Here is a 22,960-nt window from a genome sequence, read left to right as displayed (position 1 = left end):
AATGTAATTCCCCCTTAATAACCAAATTAACCCAATTTGACTCATTTTTCAACACTTTTGAATCTTTTATTACAAGTGTTACAACACGAGATAAATTTAATATTTTCTTCATGGTTAAGTGCTGGTTTCTAGTGAATTTGATGGCAAATAATATTTAAATGTGTTTAATTTTACGAAATTTTTATTTTTTTACAACAGAAAATAAAATTTTACTGTAAAGTATTGCAAAATAAATCATATTGAAAATTTACTGCCATTTAAACAGATTGGCATTTACCAATTTGTATGCTAAGTTTATTTATTATCTTTTTTATTTGCTTTGAAATGGGTTTCACCAACAATTTTCAACACTTTACTATAATTTACAGCAACCAATTGCTCATTGATTGAAGAAGTGTGTTTCGTGTATTTCCCTTCAAATTTGAAAGCGCCTTGAAATTTTCTCCAAGCCAAGTAAAAACTGTTATCAGTATGCAAATTCGGTAGCGCTCTTTCTTTTCAGCAGACGATCGGAATTCAAATTGCGCTTAGTACAGTTCGATGTCAATGTCAACGGTATCTTTCGAGCCGGACTCTCGTTGAAAAAATTAGACTTTCTTTCGTGCATCGCTAATGTCAACCGAGTTGGCATCAAAAATTCCTGAAGACAAAAGACGTATCATTTCATCCACGACAATCGACGCGATTGTGTTCGCCGGATTCCCATCCCACAAATTAAAAATAAAATAACACCGCAGGTTAATAATTGTGGAGCAACAATTCCGTACCTTCGGATTCTGAACTTGTTCCCACTTCCGAACACCATCGTTGCGATTTGGTTGAAGGGGAGTTCTCAGGGTGGCGCAAACCAAAACAATAACACTGCACTGCACCGCGAACGCTCGTCCATAGCACGATGGGGGCAATCCGGCACACGGTACGGTCTGACGAGGACTGGCGCTCCGTCGCGTTACCTGCACGAAGTACGCCCCCACCAGCGGCGACAAGGACGGCGCACGCCAGATGAAAAGCCGCAGCGCCGATGACCCCAAGGTGTATTATGGATGGAAGTGAAAGGGAAGCGATTCGTACCTTATTACCTTTTTGCAACTGGACCGAGGATCCTTCTAAAGAACGAACAATCGACGGAGAACGATGGAACGAATTGGACATGGTGCAGCTCCAAAGGCTTCTGCCACTATTTCTATGATTCTTCATATGCATCATATAAGAATTATACGATTTTGCTCTAGTAAGAAAGACTTTATAGAATCAACAATTTCGAATCATTAAGATGAGTTAAAGCTATAGGAGGGTTCAACTATTTCATAGGAATAATGAACTTCGATATATTAAGAATGTTGGGTATAGTTTACTTATCTTGCATATAGCATGGTTTAAACACGTTTCTAACATAACAGGAAATACATTTGTAACTACATCAGTTCTAAAGACTTATTGAGTGAATTTTAGAAATATATCACAGAAGAGTTAAATGATTTTACAGTAGAAAAGGAGAATTTACAATTTCAAAAGTACGTTTACATTTACATTTTTAGAACCAAAATAATTTACAAAAGAAGAATTAAACTATGAATTTGAATATATCAAATTAAACACATCATGGCTTATCTCTTTTACAAATATAATATAAATATTTTCAAATTCAAATCCAAAACATATCAATCGGCGAAGAACGCTGAAATAAATTGGTACTAGTACAATTTTGAAGACTCCTTTCTATTAATTGTAAAGAAAACTTAAAATATCAAAAATACGTTTAAATCACAAAAATCAATAAAGTAAACCCTTTGTCAAAAGTGAAAAAGGTCAAAAGAATTTATAAAAGAAGAGTTAAAACTTTTTATATATCAAAGTCAACGTATCACTTGGATAGGGTTTATCTCTATTAAAATATATGACAATTTAAAAATTTTTCAGTTCGTAACAAGTACTAATCCAAAACTCATCAATAGACGAAGAACGATGGAATAAATTGAAACGAGGACACTCCTGAAGACTTCTTTCTATTTTGTAATTTTTGTTAACTTATCACAGAAGAGTTAAATCAATTTTAATACAGTAATGAAAACTTAAAATATCAAAAGTAAAAATATATGACGATTTAAAAATGTTTTCAGTTCTTAATAAGTACTAATCCAAAACTCATCAATCGACGAAGAACGATGGAATAAATTGAAACGAGGACACTCCTGAAGACTTCTTTCTATTTTGTAATTTTTGTTAACTTATCACAGAAGAGTTAAAACAATTTTACCACAATAATGAAAACTTAAAATATCAAAAGTACGTTTATATTTAAATAACAAAAATAAAAAAAAAACCTTCTGTAAATAGTTAAAAAAGCCAAAAAAATTTATAAAAGAAGAGTTAAAACATAGTATAAATCAAAGTAAACATCACTTGGATAAGATATATTTCTATTAAAAATATATTACGATTTAAAAATGTTTTCAGTTCATAACAAGTGCTAATCCAAAACTCATCAATTGACGAAGAACGATGGAATAAATTAAAGCTATGAGACTCCTGAAGACTTCTTTTTATCATATAATTTTTGTTAACTTATCACAGAAGAGTTAAATCAATTTTAATTCAGTAATGAAAACTTAAAATATCAAAAGTACGTTTATATTTAAATCACAAAAATCAATAAAGTAAACCCTCTGTAAACAGTTGAAAAGGTCAAAAGAGTTTATAAAAGAAGAGTTAAAACATTTTATATATCAAAGTAAACATCACTTGAATAGGATTTATCTCTATTAAAAATATATGGCGATTTAAAAATGTTTTCAGTTCGTAATAAGTACTAATCCAAAACTCATCAATCGACGAAGAACGATGGAATAAATTGAAGCGAGGACACTCCTGAAGACTTCATTCTATTTTATAATTTTTGTTAACTTATCACAGAAGAGTTAAAACAATTTTACCACAATAATGAAAACTTAAAATATCAAAAGTACGTTTATATTTAAATAACAAAAATAAAAAAAAACCTTCTGTAAATAGTTAAAAAATCCAAAAGAATTTATAAAAGAAGAGTTAGATCATCTAATATATCAAAATAAACATATCACTTGGATAGAGTTTATCTCTATTAAAAATATATCAAAATTTAAAAATGTTTTCAGTGCGTAACAAGTACTAATCCAAAACTCATCAATTAACGAAGAATGATAGAGTAAATTGAAGCTAGGACACTCCTGAAGACTTCTTTCTATTAAGTAATTTTTGTAAACTTATCATAAAAAAGTTAAACGATTTTATTATAGTAATGAAGACAAAAAAACAAACATACGTTTATTTTTAAATCACGAAAATCAATAAAGTAAACCCCCTGTAAATAGTTAAAAGGGCCAAAAGAATTTATAAATGAAGAGTTAAACCATTTTATAGAAATAAGGAACTTGATCATAGTAAACATATCAGTTGGATACGGTTTATCTCTGTTCAAAAAAAAATACGATTTAAAAATGTTTTCAATTCGTGACAAGTTCTAATCGAGAACTTGTCAATCGACGAAGAAGTATGGAATAAATTGGTGCTACGACAGTCCTGAAGACCTTTTTCTATTTATATGTAATTTTTGTAAACCTATCACAGAAAAGCTAAATGTTTTTACTATGGTAATAAAGTCTTAAAATATCAAGTACGTTTATATATAAATTAGGAGAATCAATAATATAAATTCTCACTGAATAGTTAAAAGAGCCAAGAGATTTTATAACAGAGGAGTTTAAGTATTTCATAGGAATAAGAAACTTGAAGTTATTAACGTAAACACATCAATTGGGTATCGTTTACCTCTTTTACAAATATAGCATGGTTTAGAAACGTTTTCAACACATGGCAAGTTTTAATCCAAAACTGATTGATAGTTCCATAAATACATCGGCATAACACGTTAAAAAAATAAAGAAAATTTAATGAAGATTTGTTTGTAATAAATGCCATTGAAATTATCCTTCAAATACAAACGCAGCAATTTAACAATAAAATCATTATACAAAAGTCCGTTAATTTTATCTTGCCCAAACAGATTTATTCGATCACATAAACAACAATCGTTTCAACATATTGCAAACGATCTCCATGCTAATTATAGAGCAGAGAACAGTGCTAAATAAATTTATTCCGGTCATTTTAAAAACAATTGGACAGTTGAAGGCATTAAATTTGAATGTAACAAAAAACATCGTTGCAACACGGTGGACATCCTTGACATGTCAACGTACATTTTATCCTGCGATCACTTTCGAAATTATTCGAGACGTTACAATTCGTCTGGTGTCATTGTCGAGGACAGGATGCTGCACGGAATAAAGGAAATTGGTATTATTAGAGTGGTAAATATAGAGCGTGACAAAGGACCTGAATCATCATCCTTTGATAAATCAACACAAAGAAAGTCAATCTACGATTTGATACGAGTTTTTCAGCATCGACTGGACTTACCGATAATAGTTACTAAATTAGAAACTTACCTGTAACAAAAAACAATAATTTAATAAAGTTATATCATTGTGAAAAATTCCCATAAGTCAAACCGTGAAAGAACAAATAAAAAATCAAAACATTACATAAACATTTACATTCAAAATTTTCGCCCACATAATTGTCGAATGCATCAGAAATCGCTCTTTCGTTTCCTACATCATTTTAATAACAGTTTGATTGCCATGAAGCAAGCCCAACAATTTTTCACACACACACAAACTATTAATTCCAATTATGTAGAAAGTTCACCGGGTTCGTTCGAATCGGCAAAAGTTCAAACTTGAGAAATGACCGTGACAACGAAATTCCGAATAATTTCTTGCCACGTTTAAAATCAATCAGAAAATGATCTCGTTTAATGGATTGACTGCTGATTGTTCGATTAATCAACTGCTTTATTCCGTTAACGAGCTTTTTAACAGTAGTGGTATTGACTTAAGTGGTTCCATGTGAAAAAATGCTTCAATTTAAACGCACAGTTTGCCGCAAAATTGGATAATTACTATCAAGTATTCAATCTGAAAAAATTACGAAATGTTTTCTAAAAAATCGCCTCGAAACATTGTAACAACTAGCCCAGTGGAACAATACAAAAACAATTAATAACAATTGTGACATATGGGGGACTATGGTAACCTTAATATGTGTATATAATTTCTCTAATTGATTTACGATCAAAACACAAACCGTTTTGTGTTTCGATCCGAGTGTTTGCTGTACGCTCCAATTTTCATCTAACGAGTTATTTTAAAGGGCAACAAAACACACAGTTGAAGTATATAATTTTGATACACGTAATAAGATTAACGGTTTCGCTTATAAAAAAAATTAAATATGTGAATTAATTTGATATAACGTAAAAAGAATAACAAGGCTCGGAATTAGCACCTGGTTTCTTTGCACGGTTTTTGCCCATCCACTTAAAATATTAACGGGTACGCTCTTATATTGTTTTCAAAAGTTCAACAGCAGTAATCAACGACGTTCGTCAAAAAATTTAACATTTAATGAGATTATAAAACTTAGTATTACGTTCTGGTTCATTTTTATTTGAAGCAAATTATACTGGATTACTTCTAAGAATTCGAATTTATGATGATCATTTATTCAAGGTGGTTCGATGCAATTATTGAACAATTTCATTATGAAAATTTTAAATTACATAGTACATAAATCTTTGTTAATTTTAAATAAAGAACCATCAATTTTTTAAAAGAATAATTTATAATTTGTTAATTTTTTGATAAAATACAAATTTTATCATTTTCATTGACACTAAAGAGACGTTAAAAATTTATTAAAATTATTTTTTATTGTAAATGATTGGGAAAAATATTAATTAAAAATTGAAATTTTTAATTTTTTGATTTTCTGAAAATATTCAAAAATTTAACAATTCTAATGTTTTTAAAAAAACAATTTTCTAATATTTTAAAAAATCACAAAAACATTTTTGAAAAATTTTGTTGGGAAATATTAAATATTTGATCATCGTTAAAATTCAACAAAAAAACATTAAGTTTAGATATTGTGAAAAATTGAAATATTCAAAACTTGAACAATTCTAATATTTTTTTAAAAAGATATTTCTAATATTTTAAAAAATCAAAAAAAATTTTGGAAAATTTTAAATGTTTGTATTTTTTAGAACAATTTTGTATTTCCAAAAATAACAAATATAAAAATTAAAAAAATGAATATAAATTTTAACAACAAAAATTGCCAAAATAGAAAATATCTAATAAATTTTGTAATTTGAGAAAAAAATAAATAATTTCAATTGTTTTTGTTCTTTTTCAAGGTCACTAATCGTTGGGAAATCTTAAAGATGTGACAATTTTACGATCATCAAAATTCTCCAATAAACTAAAAATAAGTTTTGAAAATAATTGAAATATTCAAAAATTAAAAAAAACAATGTTTGAAAAATTTCAAATATTTGTATTTTAAGGCAATTTTGTATTTCCAAAGATAATAATTATATTAATATAAATTTAAAGAAATTTAATAACAAAAATTGGCAAAATTCTATTAAATTTTTAAATTAAAAAATAAATAAATAAATAAATAATTTTAATTATTTTTTGTTCTTTTTCAACCACACTAATTGTTGGAAAATCTTAAATATTTTAAAATCATTATTAAAATTTAACAAAAAAGTTTTGATATTGTGAAAAAAATGTAACAATTTTAATATTTTTTTAAAAATCATTTTCTAAAATTAACAAAATTTGTTTTTTAAGGCAAATTTGTATTTCCTAAAATAACAATTATTAGAATTAAAAAAATAAATAAAAATTTAATAAAATTTTAACAATAAAAATTGCTGAAATTCATTAGGAAACATCTAATAAATTTTGAAACATTAAATTTAATATTAACAATAATTATATAAACATATATCCAAAATTCAAAAATTTTAAGATAAAAATCATTAAATATTAATATTTATTTGAAAACAATTTTCTTCATTTTACACATATTTCAAGAGTAGAGAAATTTTTAAAATGTTTACCTTTTTAAAATTAGGAAAAAAATTGAACAAAGCATAAAAAATTAAAATACATACGAAAATGTACAATTTTATACATATTATTTATATTATTATTTACATAATGAGTATTCTTAGACATAAAATATTCTTGATTTGTGTTCAAAACTCATCATCTGAATACTGAAGAGCTGCCACTATTGTGTCCGTAATAATAAACAGTTAAAATAATCTTGTTAATACTCGTCTCAACAAATCATAAAAATGAACAACACCAAGATAAACAAGAATAGTAAAAACCAGAAAGTGGTGTGCGACGAAGAAATTCCAAGAGTGAGATGATAACGATTTCGCCGCGAACAATCTGAATATCGCAAGAACAAAACATGTAATGACCGCGTTAAGTGTTATAACGCGATGGCAAAAGTTCCCCGGTTCCCCAGTATTGATTGCGATAATTGCACGCGAGTGATGATTTTCCTGTGGCGCTCGTTGCATTTTCATAATTATAGGAGTTTCTATCAATTCGATCGGTACAGTTTACATTATTTCGTTTTGCGTTCATTAACTGGAATAACGATTCGCATAATGATAGCAATGATAGCCGCATGTCGATTTGCATAAGACGCTTTGAAGACGCCGACAAAACAAGACGAAAATAAACATGTCTGGAAACAAGGTGATGTGTTACTTCTGCATTGTTCCCACATTTAGCACAAAAATCATGCCAAATTAGTGCGACCTTGCATTTTCATTTCAAGTGTATTTTTGTAAGTTTGATGTGAATCAGCGAATGTTTTTGGCGAACCTTGACATTATGTCATATCATAAATCACATCTTAAACACATTTTAGATAACAAACGGTGAATAAATCTCAACCAAAATAAATATCCACAACAATTGCAATGGATATGCCAAGGAGAAAAGAAATCACAGCTAAATCTCTTAAGAGTGGTTGCAACAGTCAACGAAAAACCAAAATTCCAACCAAACCTTTGTTGTAAATCTAACCTGTTGCTGTTTTGAAACGGCAAACAAAGCAAGTTAATATAAAAACTAAGTTGAGCAACGTACTTTTATCACTATTATCTTTGTTTAAGTCACATGGATATCGATACACCATAAAAGAATAACCTCGATCTTAATTTTTACATCACTAACACGTACATATTGAATAAGCAAAAGTCAAAACATTATAAATAGATTGGTTTGACTTTGAGGTGCAATTAAATCTAATTAATAAACGTAATTAAATACGTGATTGTTAATTAATAATTTGCAATTTAAAACGCATTGTTTCCATCACACATACCGTGGACTTCTTGGAAATCGAACAATTATAACATTGTTTTCATATCCTCATAGCTGGAATCGAAGCACGAAAGAATTTCTTGCAGGAAGTGAAACGCACCTAATCACAACATTCGTTTCGGGGGGTTGGAAAGGGTCCGAGGGTGGTAAATGGAAACGGCCGGTAACGCCCACCGGTTGATACCGATAATCGTTTACCTGTTGCCGGCAATAAATTTAATGGATTTAATTAAAGTTTGCACCGCTGATTTATGGAGTTGGAAACAATCGTAATTAAGCGTCGGTTTTTCGCGGCATTTCGCAAAAGATATGTCAAACGTGTGTGTGGGTTCAGGTAAGTTGGAAAGGCGTATAAATCGTTAACATTTACGGAAGCATATAGTCACACGAGTTAGAAAAATCTGGGCAAAAAACATAACAGGAAGCAAAATACGAGAGATCTGAGAGTGAGATATTGCCCGTTCGTCGGACGGCAGAAGAAATTCAACGGGCTTGTGCATGTCGACTTTTTCGCTTATCGGTAATAAGCGACACGAAACGTAGTCGACAGCTAATTACATCTTATTATGCATATGGACAACTCAATACGATAATGGCTCTAACATTACCTAATAAGTGGAGGCTGAACCACTGTAATTTCAAACGACTATTGATTTATAATGCCCAGCAATGAACACAAGCCTCAATTTTTTGTTAACAATACAAATTCAACCCTTTTTAACACTCAAATTGTTGCTGATCTCAGCACTACTAAAGACATGTTTATCAATTAAAGTCAAATTGTGTCACGAACAACAATATTTCTTGAATATAATTATTTAGATAATAACTTAACATTAATTATATTGTAAATAAATAAACACGACCTTAAATTAAACAAATAGTTATAAAGGATAAATTCTCATAAATCTTAGAAAACTTAAAGCAACAATCATCAAGCTTTTCTGATATTTTAGTTAAATAATAAAAATTTAAAATATTTTTGGATGTATGACATTCTTAAGAACAAATCTGTTTAGAATTTAACATTGTGACATTTTCGAGAACATTTATTAAAAATTGGATAAAAAACGATTATAATTTAAAAAAATAAATATTTTTTTTTTGAAAACTTTGGTATTTTCTAAAATGATGGTCAAAAAAATTTTAATTTTTTGAAATTTAAGGACAAATATGGTTCAAATTCAACAGAAAAAAAGATTTTACAATTTAAAAAAAAAAAATCATTCAATTTATAAATTTCTCAGGTTCATAAGCTAATATATATTTAATGTTTATATGTATATTTATATATATAGAATTTTGATATTTTCTAAAATAATGATTAAAAAAATGAATTTTTTAAAATTTCCTAAAAAAATCTTAAATTTTTACATCATATTTAAAATTTTCGACAATATATTATAATTTTTGAAAACAAAAAAATTACTAAAATTCAACAAAAAATATTAACAAATAGAATTTTTTTAAAAAAAGTCAAATTTAATTTAATAATAATAAAAAAATATGTATCTAAAATTAGGGTAAGTTTTAAGATAAAAATCAATAAATATTGACATCATTTCATATAAATTAGATAGATAAATTTTTGAAAAAATGTGTGAAAAAAATTTATGAAAACTAAAATATTTAGAAAATAATTGGTCAAAAATAAAAAATTTAGTATTGAAAAATTAAAAATTAGTAGGAAATCATACAATTTTACAATGTCTATTCTGATACTTTAATTTTCTCTAAAATTTTTAATTTTTACATTTTTTGAACATTGTGACATTTTCAAGAACAATGATTAATAATATTGGACGAAAAACGTCCATTACGTAAACGTAATTTAGAAACATTTAGAAGTTTAAGGACAAATATGGTTCAAATTCAACAAAATATCTAATAAATTTTAAATTTCCTAAAATTTTCTAAAAAAATTTATTTACAATTTAAAGAAAAAATTATTCAATTTTTAGGGTCAAGAGTAGATTTTTTTCAAAATATCCAAGATCAAAGTATTAAATGTCTTTATTTTATAAAAAATTCTACCAAAAATTAAGAAAATAAATCACCTCGAGTCACTTCAAGGTCTATAATAATAAATAAAATTAATCCTTATTTAACACTCAAACTGTTGCTAATTTTAGACAAAACATAAATTTTTATTAATTATATTATGAAACGAACAATAATATCTTGAATACCAAGTTGAGAACCAATTACAAAACCACGAATGTGTTTAATCCTGCCTATTTAAAACTTTTATTGTCAGAAAAATAGTTTCACAATATTATTTGATTATTAATCACGTTAATTGGACATCGAAAAACCTAATTTAAGTTAATAACTAACAATAATTATATTGTAAATAAATAAACATGACCTTAAGTTAAACAAATAGTGATAGCGGAATGGAATTCACGATCTGAAGATTTGTAAAGGTCAAGTTCTGAGTTCTTTGACAAGTTTTAAATGATGAGCTTTTATAATTAAATTTTAATCTTATCGACGCATTTACATTTGTGATTTTATTCAAACATTTGAACTGATAGAAAAGTGCGGGGATTTAACTGTATTTTAGTTTTATTATCATACATTTTAATATTAAACAGATAAATATGAGTGAAAACCCAGTTCAATGTCTTCGGCAAAATGTAGTCATTTATGAGTAATTTTGAAGGTAATCGATTAAAAATGTTTGGAAGGAGAAATTTAATTTGTGTAATTGATAATACAAAAAATTGTTAATATGTTTTCACACATGTCCTATTGTTTTATGGACATTTAAAATGCCATCAAACAAATTTTAAGCGATTAGAAAGTTAATGTGAGACACATTAAATGTTATAATACAAATGTCACGTATCATAAAAATAATTTATGAGTCTGTAACCATTTTTGACTGATCACAAATTGAATAATTATAAAAAATCTGTTTGTGCACAGTACTGTCCGGACAAAATCATTAAATCCACCAAGTAAAGTTTAAACTGTAAAACTACAGTAACATAACATACAATAAAATGTCAATAATACCATAAACTAATACTAATTTTTAACAGTACTTCGAAACGAATTTGATAAAATTGCTGGAGGAACGTTACGTCACGTCATTAAAATAACTAGACCAAATACTTCGTGTACACCATTAATTAAATAGTCTTTTCTTCTCGGTTTCCTCACGATTTTTACATAATCGATAATAATTTAGATCAGAGCATCCGAAACTGAAAATTAAAATCGTCGATTTTCGCAACTTCGACACTTTTACTCTCAATACGTCAGTGAAAAGTTAGTAGTTCACACGTATAATTATAATATCGATTTGGTTATCGGAAGGTCACGTCATTTCTTTCTTTGTTTTGATTAATATGGATGCGTCAATAAACGAGGAAAGAAGGAACCTTGAACGTTGCAGACGAGGTGTGGTGTGAACCATGAGTAATGTCTTCGCAAGTAAATAATAAATCACAAGCGACGCAAAATATCATAGTCACTTTTACAAATGAACGAATATGTTAATCAAGAACTAATTACAAGTGTTGGGGTAATCAAAAATCGATTTTCGATTCACCTCAGGCCAAATATTAAACAGTTTTCACTTCTTCACTTCGGGTCCCGCTGTTCTTTTCAATAATTTTATAAAACCTTATACGTTTTTTCAATTATCCAAATGTTACGTTAAAACGAAGGACGCGACCTTGATATTGTCTTTTATTTTTGTGTCAACAAGACGAGTTTTAATTAGCTCAGTTTTCACGAATTTCCGTGAACGTACGTGATGTTTTTAATGCCCCCATGTCAACACTAAGGTCACGAACAAAAGACCGAGCTGAAACAGTGTTCAGGACAATTCGTAAACGATGTAAGCTTTAATTAAGGTCACCCAAATTGTTTGCACATTTTTTTCTATCGGTTTAATTAAAATGTCCAAGGTTTGTTGTGTTATATAACGTTCCTGATAAAAATTTGTACAGGTAAAATATACCTTATCAATTTGCAGTTGCGACGTTTATTTGTATATCTAAAGTTTACTGGCCTCTGGAGTTCCAGTTTCGCTTCACCTGTATTTCCGGTTTTGGTCCGAAATATTAAGTTTTTAAAAAAGTAAAAACAGTTCGTTTAATTGCGTTTTTGCCAAGTTCATTGTCCATATTTTCAGTTTCAGTTGAAGAAGGCTCTTAAATGTAAGAAATTTACAGAGGCGGATTGTAAATAAATATTATTAGCCAATTAGTAGATGTGAAAACATTTACCTAAAATAAACATTAGAATTATACAATTTCTCCATATTATTTAACCAATTATGCACTTTCAACGTTTGACACTGTATAATTTTTATATTAAATTAATTATAAACCGAGAAAAACGAAATGAGATAACATCAATCAATTTTTATCGAACGGTTTAGAAAGTAAAATCGGATCCATATGTTGCCAATTCGCGATTCAATTTATAAATTAGCAATGCAAACACGGCGATTAAATTATTTCTTAACATCGAGATTCGGATCTTTATTTCATTTTGAATTATATTCAATAAACTTTGGACACTTTAAGATTATTATATTTTATAGATGTTTAAATTTTGTATTATTTCTTACATTCTGTAGATTCTTTACAATATTTCGATATAATAGTTTATGCAGATTCTTTAGATTCTTAAGATTTTTCAGAGTATTTAGATTTTTTAAATTAATTATATTTTATGCTCTGATCTCTTCAGATTATCTGGGTAATTTTTATATTATGAAGGTTCTCATTCTTTTGATTCTTTGACTCTTTAGATTTCTTACATTCTTCAGATTATTTTTAATCAGATACTTTTTTGGAGTCTCTTCTTTATTTATTTTTAGATTTTCAATTATTCTTTAGGATCTATTTTTGAAATATTTTAATATCTTTAAATTTTGTACTCTAAATTATTTTTCAAACCTTATTTTTAAATTTTTTAGTTTCACTAGATTTTGAAATTACATTATTTTTTAAGGTCAATTCTTTCAATTTTTTAGTTTCTTTTGATTTTCTAATTTTTTTTATTCTGTAAGTTCTTAACATTATTTTGAGTCTTTATCTTTCTAGGTCTATTCTTTATTTTTTTAGTTTTATTAGATTTCGTATTTTTTTTTTATAGAGTATGGGTTCTTCACATTATTTCGTTAGATTTTTTAAACTCTTTGGATTCTTTTAGATTTTCTATATATTTTTTATATTCCCTAAGTTCTTAACATTATTTAGGGACTATTTTAGATTATATGGATTCTCAATATTCTTCAGGTTATTTGTAGATTTTCTAAATTAATAATTTTTAAAGGTCTAACTTATAGTTTTTAGCTTTAGATTCTTTACATTATATTTAATCTTTAAATTGTATGGATTATTTAAACCCTTTGTAAATTAATTATTTTTTAAGCCAATTCTTTAAGATTCTTTTGTTTTTCTAGATTTTTTTTATTTTCTGTGAGTTCTTAACACACTATAGGCGGGTAGCAAAATAGTTCAAACTAAGTTGTTGAATGATAACAAAAAATAAGAGATAAAAAACAGTTCTCGAGACGGGTATTTTTACCCGACCCGCTTATAGTGTGTTAACATTATTTTGAGTCTAGATTAGGTAAAATCTTTAAATTCATTGAATTCTTAATATTTTTCAGTTTAATTTTAGATTCTCTAAATTAATTGTATATATATTTTTTAAATTTTCTAATTAGTTTAGATTTTGTATTTTTTTATTTTCCGTGGGTTCTTTGTATTATTTTAATTCTTTAGATTATGTGAATTCTTTAAATTTATTGAATTCCTCATTTTATCCAGTCTGTAAGTTGATCATTTTTAAGGTCTATTCTTTCCATTTTTTTACATTCTTTAGATTTTGTAGATATATATTTTTTTTCTGTAGGTTCTTATCGTTCTTTAGATTATGCTGATTCTTTATATACTTAATATTTTTCAGTTTATTTTTAGATTCTCCAAGTTTACCATTTTTTAAGTTTTGCTATTTTTTTATTTTGTTTAAATTTTGTTGATATTTTTTATATTCTGTAACAAAATTTGAATTCTTTAGATTATGCGGATTCTTTAAAATCTTTAAACTATTAAAATTCTTCAGATTATTTTTAAATTCTTTAAGTTCTACTTCTTTAAATTATGTATGTTCTATAAACTCTTTAAATTCTTAATATTTTCCAATTATTAGATTAAGTTAAAGTATCTTTTAGAGTCTATTCTTCAGATTAAGTACATCTTAAATTCCTTAAATTGTTTAGTTTCTTGGAATATTTACATTCTTTGGATTATTTAGATTCCTTAGACTCGATATAATTAATCTCGCTTTTAATAACTTTGTCGAGTAAACAAATAAAGCCAATACACCAGAGAAAACAATGAACTTTGCTGCGTGAACCATAACACGGATATTTGTGACAAAGTGTAAATTAACCTTCCTTAAATTTAATTAATCATTAACCCAAAACTTGGACAATGCTTCCAGGTCGTTGACTGCGCCTTATCAAAACATAGTTTCACAATCACATTTTCCAACCGTAACACTTTTTCCCAACCAATGGAATATGCATAAAGCGATTCGCCAAGAAATTAATTCTTTTACGTGCTTCTCGAACTTCCTGCAAACTAATTGACACGCACATTTACACAAACGCAAAAAAATGGCAGTTTTGCCGAAAGTCAAAACGTAAGTTGACTGCCGCGGTCACGCTTGTTAACCCCCCGTTAATTAAACAATCGTAAACATCTCGACGGACGGTACAGTTGCCGGTGCACAGATTCGAACCGCTAAGCAGGACGGCGAACGGAAGCTGGAATCACGATTTGCATCGCGCCCCGCGGGGTCGTGCGAATTCAAATTTCAAAACATTTTATTGCCGAGCCTGGAAAACGGCACGGCTCAAATTAAAACAGTTATTACTTAATTCGAAACAGTTAGATTTGCATTTATCGCGGCCGCATCGACTGCCCGACGACCAGATAAACATAATGGCGAAATTAATAAATGCCCACATCTAACAGTATGCTAAATATCCCTGGCAATAACAATTATAATAAATCTAATTGAATAACAAAAGTGCCGTAGAATGCGCAACTCGTTTTAACGCTTCTACCAGTTTTTCCTTTTTCCATTTATCTTTGTAGTGCGCCAGCATTGAACGGTTAGTGACGGACTTTCTACCGTTTTTCTGCGAATCTGCAAGATTTTGTCTCGTCGACGACCTGTGAAATTGTTTTCTTATCGAACAATGGCCACTTTCTTTCTTCATCTCGGCGTATGAGTCGCATGTTAACCGACAATCGCAGGAAGAGATCGCCAAACTGCACTTTTTAATTGGTTCATTTCTACGGAATCGGTAAAAAAAATGACATCCTCAATTAATTTTTGACTAATTTAATTAAAATAATTGTCGATTTTACGAAGCAATAAACTTGAACTGTGAATAATTGGGTGAAATTTTAAAAACGGTGGTCGTAAAAATTAAATCAGACTCAAAAACTGGACACCTCGGTCAACAATCGGCGTTAGAGAGGATTCGCCGGGTGAAAATCAAAAAGTCGCGTAATTGTGCACGTTGAAAGGTTAACGTTAATTCGAGAATGGTAATAACGAATTAATCTAGGAGAAAGTCCGACAATGGCACAAAACTCGTCCTTTTGCGTGTGACTATGTAAGAATCGGCTTTTCATTACCTAAAACTGAAAGTGTAAAGAAGCACTGTGCAGTTAATTACGACCATGATTGTTTTCTACGGTTTTATTGTATTAACGCCGATATAATAGCGATAGGATGTAATAAATGGTGCTAGTTTTTTGCGGACCATTTTTCCTGGTCTGCGGTTGCATTTATTTTATATTTTAAAGACTTCTGGTTCATTTATCCGCGGTTGCTGGAATGTCTGTGCATACCAGTCCTGGTTTAGCAATGCAAATTTCAGAATTTAAATTGTTAATGCCCAATTAATAAATGAATGTGTAAATTCTTAAATTCGTTCCTAAATAAATGTTCTGCTCAGTGAGTCGCTCACCGCTTCAATTTTAGTGCCGGCAATTACGTCGCTTAATTGATGATTTAATTTATTAAACGGTTCTTTGACTCAAGTGTCAAAAATCGGTGGGAAACAACATTAAGTACGTGTAGAACGAATTTTTTTTTCATTAGGCTGTGGAACTGTAATATAACTACGTTGGTGTATTGTTGAAATAATTCAATGCTCTAGGGTGTGTTTTGCCTTATTGCAAATCATCGTGTACGATGAGAACACCGATGATATATTGTGGGAATTGATGATACGAATAAGATTATAGGGAGGTTATAAATAAAGTATTTACTATCTGATTACTTCAGAATAGGTAGTACTACTACATTAATCGTTAAACTCCTTTGATCTATTTTACAGCGTTATGTTCTTTAATTGTAAATTAAAATATGTGAACGAATAAAAATGTGACCTTTATAGATACAATAAAAACATTTCCATGCAGACTCTAACCTTATTATTCTCGATTTTTTGCGCAATACGCAAGTAGAACCTTCCTACATGTACAAAAATTCCAATTGTCACTGTTATTGATTATCAATAAATCCTTAATGTAACAATAAAATCTAAGACAGCTTAAAGATAAAATCGATTTTATCACCGTCGTAATCCGAACGTTGTAAACAAGCATTGTTCTGAAAATTGGTGGGTGGGTTTTAGATCAATTATAACAGCCTTGTTCTTTTCATGTCAATTAAAATGTTGCAAATTTTAATGATGTAAATGGTCACTGAAGGAATCACTTACTTGAGTATAGACAACCCAGATTACACGCAATTTCAAACCTGATTTTTCCGGCTTCCATAATTTCATCAAATGGTTGACTTCAATGATTATTTTATTACAAACCGTATGTGAAACTATACATAACAATTACATCCCTCAACTTAATTTTTCTGTCTTGTATAATTTCAGTTATATTTCATAAACTTCAGTTTCAGAATTTTGAATTGATTATAAGAAAAAATTAGATTAAAACACTTACAGTGAGCTGGATCTGGTCTCCCTCATCTTCTCCTCTTTGGGCGGTGACGCTCTACTGGGCCCGCCGCGGTGCTCGTGCGTAATCCTTGCCCTCATGCTCTGATTGATCCGCATCTGCCTCGGCTGAAGGGGCGGAGGCGAATCCTTGAGCGCCGCCTCCGAGATCGAGCTCCTCTGCGCCTTCCTGCTCTCCTCCCTGTTGTGCGGTCTAAGCGGTTCGGGCCTGTACTCCTCCGATACTCCATTAACCTTCTGACTGACGGCTATGTTGCCGTTCAGCACGAGCTTTTGAGTTTGGGGATACTTGATGTTGGAACGTTCCGCGTAACCCTTTTGATTGGGGAAACCGAATTCGGGCTTGTCCGAGCGCAGTTTTTCCGGGGTGGAGGGGTAGGGTTTGCTGCTCACTTGCTGGAAGATGTGACTGGCCGACTTGGTCTTGATGGAGGACCTGACGCTGGCGTACAAGCCGTTCCTTTCGGGCAAACCCACCGTTTGTTTTATGGGTGATTTTCTGTCCAATGAAAAGTCGTCTCGGGCAGTTTTTTGGACTTGCGGTGCGGCCTGTTGATGGCTGGTGTTTTCCTTGAGTCTCTCGTTGAACTCCTGTTGCCAGTCGGTTTCGCATTCGGGCGGTGGCGGTGGCAGTGGGTCGTCACAGTTGATCACCTCGCCTTCGGTGACTGTTGGAGGTGACGGTGGTGGTAAATCGGGGCTGGGCACCCTCTGGTCCTGGAATAGGTCCGGGAAGGCGGCTCTCAGATGCGGGTTTTTCGGTGGCCTTTCCGGCGGTTTTTCCGGCACCCAATCGTCCACTGATATTGACGGGCCCATGATTACAGGCCCCAGCAGATCGGTCGACAGGCTGCCGCAAGAATTGCTGTGCTGGTGTCGCGGTGTGGTTTTGTACAGGTGATCCGTCGTTTTGGATTCCAAACTGCTCGCCAGACTGCTACGTTTCGAGTTGTTGCCGGAGGCGTAGTCAGAGGCTGAGGATGCACGTCTCGATGGCAATTGCACCTTGACTTTCGGCGGAGGTTGCGGTATAGACAAGGGCTGTTGCGATTGGGCTAGCTGCGGCTCCGACCGCCAGGCGTTGCTTTTGTTCGGGTTGTTGTGGTGTCTTTCGTAGAAGGACAGGAGAGCCTTTTTCTGTATGGCCTTGAGTGTAGGATCTGGAACCTTGTGCTTTTTCTCCGGATCGAGATAGGAGTATTTCTGTTGCTTTTCTAGCTCACTTATGCGATCTGCCACCGATAATGCCGATTGCATGGACAGCGACAGTCTGGAAAAAACATTCATTATTGGTTTTACAAGGATATTTATTGGATACGAATGGGGATTTTTATGTTGTTTGTGAACAACAGAAGGTGCAGACAGTTGTAGCACAGGTAAAATAAACATTGGAGTTTATTATGTGGCAATAAAAATATCTATATTATAATAAATAGTATTGTAAAACGTTTACCCAACCCAAGACATTTAAAATCCATATTGTTTTTTCTCCTGATTTAAAAGTATGTAACATATTAAGACATTTAAATGAGACACTATATTATGTATTTTAATTATAAAAATTACCCTTTTTATTAGATAATAGATAATTGCATTTTATTACGCACCCACAATTTATCTCAAAGAGTTATAAATCTGACAATTCAATGTTAAAGTTTTCTTGTTCACACCTCTTTATTCAAGGTACCACAACATTTTTTAAAATAATTAAATTTTAGACTAATACAATAACTTAATTAGAAATTTTGTTTTAAATAGTTTTAAGGGAATCCCCCCTGATATATACGAATAAATCATATTTAAAACATTATTGGCGGGAAGAAATACTTTTAATTACTTAATTGGATGTTTATTTGGAAAACAAAGTTGGAAATTTGTTCTATGATCTACTCAAAAACACCTTCAATTGTTTGTTTAGGGTTTATGGAAAAATTAATAATCGAAGTCAAATTTGTTGGCTTTCTCTCTGAAAGCTTATAAATTCACTTATTGTTAGTACCCTTTGTGTGCATCAAATGCAATACCTATGGATTAAATGTAGAAAGATTTATGAGGTGTGTATTGTGTGAGTCAACATTTCTTAGGTACCTAAATTCTTTGGAAATGTAAGGCGTATTTTTCAATGAATTGTACATAATATTTTTGAAAAATAACGGAAATTTTGGCAAAATAAATCTTAATATTAATAATAATAATAAATATTAATATTTGAAGTTATTAAAGGAACATTACGTTATTTTTGTTTAGTAAATATATGGACGTCAAAAAATAAACAATGTTTATATTAGATAATTTAAACGAATAGCCAATTAATATTAAGTTTATCACTAATATTTCTGACCTTCACTAATTTGAAAATAAACACAACTGGTGGTTTATCTATATCAAGAGAATTTTACGCCGATGTTTATTTATTATTTAACAATTTTTTATGGATACTTAACTGTTGATTAAAACTCAAGTGACAGTAACATTCGTTAATTATTTTTTCCATATGCCTTATGTGAAAAAGTTAAAAACCCCGTCACGTATGGTGTTTTTCAATTATCGCAGTCCGAAGTAGTAAAAGTTAATCCGCCACAAACTCACCTATTGCTAGAATTAGAACTGTTGCCGATCCCGTTGGTCTGATGGTCCTGCACCGTGTACGTGTTGACCGGGAACAGCTTCAGCTTGTTGGCGCTGTTGTTCCTGCTCTCCCTGTCCTTCCAGCCCTCCTGGCTCTCGCCACCCATATACAGTACGCTCTCGGAGTGGTGCCGTTGCGGCGTCTGCACCCTGGCACTGTGCGCGATCAACTGTCTCGAAATCGACGAGTTCGAGTGAGTGCAGGAGCTCGCCACCGACACGTCGCTCATCGACCCGTGCCACTTGAGCGTCTCGCTCGACGACGCGCTTCCCGACGACGTCGTCACGACGCTGTCGCGGCCCTTGCAGTTCTCCTGGTCGGACAGTTCGTCCCACGTGTTCGACGAGTGCGGACGCGCCGCGACCGCCTCGCTGTCCCTACGCAAACGGTCGAGGAACGGGGTTGAAGTCGAGTCGGTGCTCGACACGTAACTGTGATAGCCCTCCGACTGGGCGTACGAGATCTGCTTCTGGTGGAGGTGGGTCAACATCCCTTCCTCGTGCTTGGCGCTCGGGTACATCGAGTCCTCGTAGCTGCGCGCGTACTCCATGAAGTCCTCCAGGCCGGGCGAGATGTGCTGCGGGCAAAATGGGTTAATTGCTTTTAAACGGTACCAACAGCAACAATAAACAAATTCGTTAAAGACACGTCTAACAATAAAGTGTGGTGATGTTGCAATCAAAACATATTTGTAATTGGCTGTAAGCATTCTAAATATAAAAATGCACTTCCCAAATATGTATGATGTATTATTCTTTTTAACTACTTCCACACATCTTCCTAAAACGGTAGAAGTTATATTTGTCGCTTTGATCACTTTAAATTAATTAATTAATTTGTTATACTTGTACAATTATCTTTATTAGTCAGTTTCTAATTAGGCGAGTGATTAAAAATTTCACATAACTGGAAAATAATTCTGTATTAATGAAAATCCCTAAATAAGAAAATTAATTTAAAACTGTTATATCATTTAATCGTGTTTATAAATTTATGAATTTCTAAATTTGATCAAAATAACATGTTTTCATAAATATTTTTGGGTTATTGAAAATGTCTAAATATGAAACGTAATAAAAATAATGGTGGTAATATTATGTCATTATGTTTGTAGGTTTATGAATTTGATTAGGAATTTCAAAAATTGATTAAAAGCTTTACATAATTGGAAAATAATTTTGGAATATTGAAAATGTCTAAATATGAAATTTAATACATATTAATATTGATTTAATTAAGTTTTATAAAGTTATTTCAAAAATTGATTTAAAATTCCTTATAACAAAAACTGTTATATAACCTGATATAGATTTATGAATTTGGTATTAGGAACATACATGTATTTAAAAAATTGATTAGAAACTTTAATTGCAACAACTGGTAAATGGAACTAGTTTTATGGATGACTATAATACTTAACATTTTGTAGTTAATTAAAATAGTTTTTTTATATTACTGCCCTAAAACTAAATACATTATTTAATATTTTTGTTAAGAAATAAAATGCTAATGCAAAGTTTCTACAATGACATTTTAAACATTCAAGTCGCATTTTAACAGGACAAACCGGTATGAATCATCTTGGGGAATTTTAAGTGTATTTAAACAGCTGATTTTGACCACAGGTCGTAAAAATGTGCAATTTCTTACCCTCTCGATGAATAATGACTCAAATATATAGTAAAAGTTCTTGAATGTAAATTACAACATCTGAATGTAGAGCACAATCATAAATGAATCACTTCTTATAATTCTTTAAATATTTTTCAAAAACATGAAAAATATTCTAAAAGATTTTAACAAATGTCTAAACTTTAATTAAAAGTATAATCGTAAGTAATCATTTATAATAACTCTCAAAATTATGTTTGAAAATATTAGTCATTAACAAATTGGAAGACATTTAATAAAATATATTTAAAAATAAAAATAAAAAATTATTTAAAAAATTCTAAAGAATCCTAAAATGTTTAAGTGAAGTTTTTTCTCAAAAATATGTTTAAATTAAATTTTAAAAATTGTTGACGATACATTTAAATTAAGTGTATAATCAATCAATCATATTTAATCTTTGATCACCTTTTAATTGGTAATATTCAAGTAATTTTTAAAGTAAGTAAAGTTAAAAAAAGTAAGTAAGTAAGGTAAAGTTTTTCTCAAACACATGTTTCAAAAATAGTTTAAAAGTCATTAACAAACTGGAAGACATTTAAAAATATATATTTAAAAATAAAAGTAAAAACTTATTTAAAAAAAATCCAAAGAATTCTAAAATGTTTAAGTTTTTTCCCAAAATTATATTTGAAAATATTAAATTAAATTTTAAAAATTGTTGACAATAGATTTAAATTAAAAGTATAAATTTAATTGGTAATTTTTAAAAAATAAATATAAAAGTCGTTAACAAATTGGAACACATTCTAAAAAATATATTTAAAAATAAAAGTAAAAAATTATTTAAAAAATTCCTAAAGATCATAAAATTTATACAGCTTTTTATCTTGTGTTTAACAGTAGTACGTGGTTTACTGTTAAACCGTTTATTGAACATGCGTATTACTGGTACCTCACATGTACCATACTTAAAATAACTCCTGAGTATTAATTTCTTAATATCGTAAACAGCGTATTGCTATGGCGGCATCCGATCATGAATATTGTATGACCCTTTGACAACGGTCAGTGTTAATCGCATGTGCTAATATGAGAACCTATGGCAACCCCTAAAATTCGTACCTGTTTCAAGTTGTCATCGAACCCGTACTTGGGCTCCTGGTACGACCTCGCGTACTCCTCGAGATCGGCCTGCGTGAGCTGCGGCTTCGTGGTCACGTCCCTTTCGGGCGGCGACGGCACCATGTAGTCCATGTCACCCAGCGACTTGCCGTCGTGGTCCACATGCGGCAGATACAGACGTCCGTTCATCTTGTCGTAGCGGCTCTCGTACGTTTCGGGCGGAATTTTTTCACATCGCTCCATCACCGTCTTCAGTTTCTGGAA

At 30.5% G+C, this 22,960-nt stretch overlaps 1 protein-coding gene across 2 annotated transcripts in view; it reads right to left on the bottom strand.

Annotated features, from left to right (window-relative positions):
* The window catches only part of LOC109595739 (protein Shroom), a 163,475-nt gene that overhangs the window by 26,354 nt on the left and 114,161 nt on the right, over nt 1–22,960 (bottom strand). The window contains exons 3-5 of one of the 2 annotated variants that reach the window (XM_020011159.2): nt 22,697–22,954; nt 19,921–20,537; nt 17,318–18,601 (exon numbers count right to left, since the gene is read on the bottom strand). In XM_020011159.2, the coding sequence (XP_019866718.1) occupies nt 17,318–18,601; nt 19,921–20,537; nt 22,697–22,954 (2,159 nt within the window). The remainder of the gene's footprint in view (nt 1–17,317; nt 18,602–19,920; nt 20,538–22,696; nt 22,955–22,960) is intronic. The other variant, XM_049963897.1, reaches the window with a different exon arrangement.

The sequence above is a fragment of the Aethina tumida genome, chromosome 2, assembly GCF_024364675.1.
Source record: "Aethina tumida isolate Nest 87 chromosome 2, icAetTumi1.1, whole genome shotgun sequence".
NCBI lineage: Eukaryota > Metazoa > Arthropoda > Insecta > Coleoptera > Nitidulidae > Aethina > Aethina tumida.
The sequence above is the reverse complement of the archived record's forward strand: the minus strand, read 5'-3'. Positions and strand labels throughout refer to the sequence as shown.